This window comes from Oncorhynchus mykiss, chromosome 25 (assembly GCF_057628025.1).
Source record: "Oncorhynchus mykiss isolate SJ-2025 chromosome 25, ASM5762802v1, whole genome shotgun sequence".
Taxonomy (NCBI): Eukaryota; Metazoa; Chordata; class Actinopteri; order Salmoniformes; family Salmonidae; genus Oncorhynchus; species Oncorhynchus mykiss.
The window spans coordinates 13,364,883-13,372,500 of NC_143046.1; the positions used below are offsets into that span (position 1 = coordinate 13,364,883).

Consider the following 7,618-nt stretch of genomic DNA (forward strand, 5'->3'; position numbering starts at 1 on the left):
CTCTCTCTCTCTCTCTCTCTCTTCTATTTATTCCCCCTCTCTCTCTCTCTAACTCTTTTCCTCTCTCTCTCTCTCTCTCTCTCGCTCTCTCTCTCTCTGTCTCTCACTCTTTTCCCCTCTCTCTGTCTTTGTCTCTCTTTCCTCTCTCTGTCTCTCTCCCCCCCCCTCTCTGTGTCTCTCTCTTCTCCCCCTCACTCTTTATTTCCTCTCTCTCTCTCTGTTTCCCTCTCTCTCTCTGTTTCCCTCTCTCTCGGTCTCTCTCTGTCTTTCTCTATTTATTTCCTCCCTCCCTCTCACTCTTTCTTCCTTCCTTTATTTTCCTTCCTGTCTCAGTCTCTCTCTCTGCCCCACTTCCCTGATCCATATCTGTCATTCTCAGTCTCTCCCTCTGCCCCACTTCCCAACTCTCCTGATCCATATCTGTCATTCTCAGTCTCTCCCTCTGCCCCACTTCCCAACTCTCCTGATCCATATCTGTCATTCTCAGTCTCTCCCTCTGCCCCACTTCCCAACTCTCCTGATCCATATCTGTCATTCTCAGTCTCTCCCTCTGCCCCACTTCCCAACTCTCCTGATCTGTCTTCCTCTGTATCTTTAGCCTCTCCTCTCACCCTCATCACTCTCTCCCCTCAATGTATTCTCTCTCTCCTGATGTCTATAGGCCTTCAACTTTAACATGTATTACCTAAATCAGTGAGCCCATTCCTTACTGTCACCCGGGAAAAAAACTGGAACTGTACAATGTCATTCATTCATAATTCAAGATTTCGGCGGTTGGAGTAAACGTCACAGCGAGCGTTCAAAACGCGTTTGCCGCGTGTAGTTTTGAAGATCCAGGCTGCGGCAATCTGTATTGGGAGGAGCTGGTGCTAAAGCGGCGCGTCAGTACCAGCGGCAGGAATACTGCCGAGTCCAAATGCGCATTAGAGTTCCTTCTGTTCGAGGAGAGAGACGATGATGACTTTGCTTGGTGAACGAAAGGAAGGAAGAACGCGAAGTGGTACTCAACCGAGGAGGCTGGCAGAGAAACGGCGGAATGATTTTAGCCAGTCAGGTTTGACGCATAATCCTACTCCCGCCCCAGCCACACTGTTCGTTGGAGAGAGTCTTGCCTGCTTCAACTCAAATCCTCACCAGAGGAGATTTACAGAGGACTGCTGTCTGATTCACACGCCCGCATACCTGGGAAAGGCAATGTCCTTGACCCATTCCACTGCATAGCAGAGGAGGTGGCACTATATGAAGACATTTTGTCCATTAGAAATTACATAGGCTATTTTCGTCTTTTTTTTGTAAAGACACAATTGGATAGCTGTCATTCCACTATTTAATGCGCACCTAGACTTGGAAGGAAGTTGCCAATATGGCTCTTTGATCATTCCGTTATAGCTACCGGAGAGTTGGAGTCATGATGACAGCGCTCCCGCTGGTCTCGCCGCCCGCCTGCTGCTGATGGTAACGTCTAGGATGTCTTTTAACGGTCTCAGGATCCAGAACCAACCAATTTATCAATGGAGGAGGAGACTGACACCCCCAAGATCAACAACAGCTTCCTACGCGACCACAACTATGCCACTGAAGGTATGCATCGAGAAACAAGCTAGACTATTCTTCACCACATATGTACACTGCTCTGTTTATTTCATAGAGTATGTAGGGTAGCCTACACCACTTGTACTTTAAAGAAGGCCGAGTATTCCGCATATCGGTCATGATGAGAGATTTATTGATTTATCCCCATCAGAAGAATACTTAGTGACATTATAGTGTCCCGACCCGGACACTTATCGATCTTGCGTGGTGTCATGTAGACTACCGATTGTTTCGGATGCGCATTTATGGAGTGTGGCGGTCTACTGGTCTGGCCTACTCCCTACCCACTGGGCCCAAACTGGTTGAATCAACGTTGTTTCCACATAATTTCAATGGAATTACTTTGAACCAACGTGGAATAGACGTAACAGTCTGTGCCCAGAGGGGAGTCTCTCCTGCTCCATATTTAGGAACTGATAGAACCGATCTAGATATCTGTTCCACTGACTGAATGAATGAATGGGCTATGAATGGTACGTGAAGCGGCCTTGAATGGGAGGGGGGGGGGGGGGGGGGGGGGGTGAAAGTGTGACTGGATTCAGCACCATGGACAGAGTACAGCCTCCGACAGTGCTGTATTTTATCCCAGTGCCTGGCTGTGTCTGCCTCTCTCTGTCTGGCTAATTGATTAGTCCAGTGATTTACTGATATCATTAAGTCCCATCCTTAGCATGATCTAATTAACGATAGCCCCAGTCACTGATCACGTCTATTGATTAACCAGAACTAACTGATGCTAATGTAACTGATGCTGTGAGACTAACCAGTTGGAACCAGTCTGATCATGAGATATCTAACCACGTGAAGTGAAACAGAATGGTGAGCATAGTCCTCTGTCTGGTTCTACGAGGCTATGTGAAACCAGTCTCTGGTCCCCAATGGAAGGATGAATGGTAACCCCTAGGACCCGTCTGAATATCCATCCCCTCCACCTCTTATCTCCCTGCGTCTCCTGCATCATACCTCCCTAACAGAGTCTCTTTTTGTCACTCAATTCAATGTCAAAGGGCTTTATTGGCTTGGGAAACATGTGTTTACGTTGCCAAAGCAAGTGGAATAGACAACAAGGGAAACGGGTTTACGTTGCCAAAGCAAGTGGAATAGACAACAAGGGAAACGGGTTTACGTTGCCAAAGCAAGTGGAATAGACAACAAGGGAAACGGGTTTACGTTGCCAAAGCAAGTGGAATAGACAACAAGGGAAACGGGTTTACGTTGCCAAAGCAAGTGGAATAGACAACAAGGGAAACGGGTTTACGTTGCCAAAGCAAGTGGAATAGACAACAAGGGAAACGGGTTTACGTTGCCAAAGCAAGTGGAATAGACAACAAGGGAAACGGGTTTACGTTGCCAAAGCAAGTGGAATAGACAACAAGGGAAACGGGTTTACGTTGCCAAAGCAAGTGGAATAGACAACAAGGGAAACAGGTTTACGTTGCCAAAGCAAGTGGAATAGACAACAAGGGAAACAAACAATTGAAATAAACAATCAGAAATGAACATTAAACATTACACTCACAAAAGTAGTAAAATAATATAGACATTTCAAATGTTATATTATTGTCTGTGCATTGTTGTAACAATGTTCAAGTAGTTGAATTATAAAAGGGAAAATAAATAAACAGATAAATATAGTTTTTATTTACACTGGTGTTTGTTTGTTCTCCACTTTTCTTGTGGTAACAGGTCACAAGTCTTGCCGCTGTGTTGGCACACTGTGGGGCATCCCGAGTGGCGCAGCGGTCTAAGGCATTGCATCTCAGTGCTAATGGCGTCACTACAGACACCCTGGTTCGAATCCAGGCTGTATCACAACCTGCTGTGATTGGGAGTCCCATAGGGCGGTGCACAATTGGTCCAGCATCATCCTGGTTCGGCCGGGGTTATGGCCATCATTGTAAATAAGAATTTGTTCTTAACTGACTTGCCTAATAAAAAAATAAACTGTGATAGTATGGGATTTTATAAAGATTGGATTTGTTTTCAAATCACAATATGTGTGTGCAATCTATGGAAAATATACAGTATGTTTCTCTTTCTCTCTCTGGAGAAACATGAGACCTCTATAGACCGGCAGACAGGGAGGGTGGGTGGGGGTTAATCCAGATGGTAAATAAAGGGTGTATCTCCTCAGCTTTAGAGGCCTGTCTGTCTCGTCCGTCTGGGGAGCTCATATGGAAGAGCCTCCTCTTTGTGTTTTTATAGCTTCAATTTACAGTTGATCATCAAGCCTAATAACTCATTATAGAGACTTTGTGTGCATGTGTGCGTGCGTGTGGGTGTGTGTGTGTGTGTGCATATGTGTGTGTGTATATGTGTGTGTGTGTGTGTGTATATGTGTGTGTGTGTATATGTGTGTGTGTGTGTGTATATGTGTGTGTACGTGTGGTCTAAGGGTTTTACAGCAGTATAGTTCAGTTTGCATCAGGGATCAGCTGGTAAGTGTCTGTGTTCAGTCTACACTCTGGCCTCTCACATCGTAAATCCACTATACTAGACACACACGCTTATTGTTGTTTCATTGTCCAGAAGTTCTTTCATTGAACATGTATACCATGTGCATCCCGTACATACGACTAATAACACTAGAAACTTAAGTCCGAGCTGAGGTCAGATGTTGTGTTTGTTATAGTTCCCTCAGGCACTCACAGCTCATTTTAATGATGTTACATTTGAATGATGTCACACGCTGACCTTTAGTTTGCACCAATCCCACGCCTCAGTGGGTTGTGGGGGTGCTGTCCAAGAGGTGTTCCCATAGGGACCCATGTGATCATAATACCATAATGACTTGCAGGAGGTCAAACTGTAAATGTGATTTTGCTGATTGAGAACATCCTGTCATTAGTCACTTCTTGTCACCATGTTCTTAAAATATCTCTGGCACATTCTACTAATACTGCTTTTCACTTCATGAACATTGGATGGACTGTGAGATGGAATTATATACTTTTCCCTGCATAATGGAGACAGATAGAAAGCTTAGGTTGTAAGGGTTTTCCTGTGGTGAAGGAGAAGCAGACCAAAATGCAGCGTGGTGGTTATTCATGTTCTTTAATAAATGAACTAGACATGAAATAACTAACAAAACAATAAATGTGCGAAAACCTAAACAGTCCTATCTGGTGCAAACACAGAGACAGGAACAATCACCCACAAAACCCAACACCAAACAGGCTACCTAAATATGGTTCCCAATCAGAGACAATGACTAACACCTGCCTCTGATTGAGAACCATATCAGGCCAAACATAGAACTAGACAAACTAGACATGTAACATAGAATGCCCACTCAGATCACACCCTGACCAACCAAAACATAGAAACATACAAAGCAAACTATGGTCAGGGTGTGACATAGGTGTTCATTTCATCACTCTGGGTTGGAAAGAAAGGCCTCCAGGGGCTGTGAAGACTGAGCAAAGGATCCTGGGAAAAATAGAAAATTAACATTCCAGCTGATTTGCATTCAGAAACATACAGATGATGTTGCTAATAGTTGCTAATAGTGATAGGATGGATGGCTCCTCGCTGTGTGTGTGTGTGTGTGCGTGCGTGTGTGTGTGTGTGTGTGTGTGGGGGGGTCTTCATATCACCTCACACACACATCCATCCACCCCCCACACACACCCAGACACACATAAACACACTCAGGCACACACAGACACACCCAGACACACACAAACACACTCAGACACACTCAGACACACACAAACACACTCAGAAACACACAAACACACTCAGGCACACTCAGACTCACACAAACACACTCAGGCACACACAAACACACTCAGGCACACTCAGACACACACAAACACACTCAGACACACACAAACACACTCAGACACACTCAGACACACACACACACACACACACACACACACACACACACACACACACACACACACACACACACACACACACAGGCACACCTATACACACTCATACACACTCAGACACACACAAACACACTCAGGCACACACAAACACACTCAGGCACACTCAGACACACACAAACACACTCAGACACACACAAACACACTCATACACACTCAGACACACACAAACACACTCAGGCACACACAAACACACTCAGACACACACAAACACACTCATACACACTCAGACACCCACAGACACACTCAGACAAACACAAAACTTTAAATAATTACAATTCGAGGAATGGAAGAACATATTTTGAAGGAGATTATTATAATTATCTTCCAAATTCCAGTCTGAAGGAGAATTGTAGCTTTTAGAAATGGGTTCCGAATATTTTGTAGCTTAAATCATTCAAATGTCAAATACTTATGAAGAGAAAATAATCAACAATAATCAACATGCCACAAAAACCACTAGATACCACCATAGTGCTAGAAACCACACTATAGACAACCACCATAGTGATAGAAACCACACTATAGACAACAACCGTAGTGATAGAAACCACACTATAGACAACCACCATAGTGATAGAAACCACACTATAGACAACAACCATAGTGATAGAAACCACACTATAGACAACAACCATAGTGATAGAAACCACACTATAGACAACCACCATAGTGCTAGAAACCACACTATAGACAACCACCATAGTGATAGAAACCACACGATAGACAACAACCGTAGTGATAGAAACCACACTATAGACAACCACCATAGTGATAGAAACCACACTATAGACAACAACCGTAGTGATAGAAACCACACTATAGACAACCACCATAGTGATAGAAACCACCGTAGTGATAGAAACCACCATAGTGATAGAAACCACACTATAGACAACAACCATAGTGATAGAAACCACACTATAGACAACCACCATAGTGATAGAAACCACCGAAGTGATAGAAACCACCATAGTGATAGAAACCACCGTAGTGATAGAAACAGCCATAGTGATAGAAACCACCGTAGTCATAGAAACCACACTATAGACAACAACCATAGTGATAGAAACCACACTATAGACATCCACCATAGTGATAGAAACCACCGAAGTGATAGAAACCACCATAGTGATAGAAACCACCGTAGTGATAGAAACCACACTATAGACAACAACCATAGTGATAGAAACCACTGAAGTGATAGAAACCACCATAGTGATAGAAACCACCGTAGTCATAGAAACCACACTATAGACAACCACCATAGTGATAGAAACCACCATAGTGATAGAAACCACCATAGTGATAGAAACCACACTATAGACCACCATAGTGATAGAAACCACCGAAGTGATAGAAACCACCATAGTGATAGAAACCACCGTAGTCATAGAAACCACACTATAGACAACCACCATAGTGATAGAAACCACCATAGTGATAGAAACCACCATAGTGATAGAAACCACCATAGTGATAGAAACCACCATAGTGATAGAAACCACCATAGTGATAGAAACCACCATAGTGATAGAAACCACCATAGTGATAGAAACCACCATAGTGATAGAAACCACCATAGTGATAGAAACCACCATAGTGATAGAAACCACCATAGTGATAGAAACCACCATAGTGATAGAAACCACCATAGTGATAGAAACCACCGTAGTGATAGAAACCACCGTAGTGATAGAAACCACCATAGTGATAGAAACCACCATAGTGATAGAAACCACCATAGTGATTGTTTTGGCAGAGATCAACGGATTTTGGCGTGGCCTTTTCTTCATATTTAGAATTGATCAAAGGGCCAGTGTAAATCAATAAACGGAGCCGAATCTGTCCCACGGACCTCCAGTTGAATAGCCTTGATACAGGGTGTCATTGGGGCAGTAGCAACATGACCTTTTCTCTGTGACATGGAGGCAGGGAGCTGGGGTAGCAACACAACCTTTTCTCTGTGACATGGAGGCAGGGAGCTGGGGTAGCAACACAACCTTTTCTCTGTGACATGGAGGCAGGGAGCTGGGGTAGCAACACAACCTTTTCTCTGTGACACGGAGGCAGGGAGCTGGGGTAGCAACACAACCTTTTCTCTGTGACACGGAGGCAGGGAGCTGGGG

The 7,618-nt window shown here is 44.2% G+C and overlaps 1 protein-coding gene across 1 annotated transcript in view; it reads left to right on the forward strand.

The window, feature by feature from the left end:
- Positions 1–925: 925 nt before the first annotated feature.
- LOC118946056 (serine/threonine-protein phosphatase 2A 55 kDa regulatory subunit B beta isoform) overlaps positions 926–7,618 on the forward strand; it is a 38,172-nt gene continuing 31,479 nt past the window's right edge. The window contains exon 1 of the mRNA XM_036970287.2: positions 926–1,581. Coding sequence (XP_036826182.1) covers positions 1,512–1,581 — 70 coding nt within the window. The 5' untranslated portion in view covers positions 926–1,511. The remainder of the gene's footprint in view (positions 1,582–7,618) is intronic.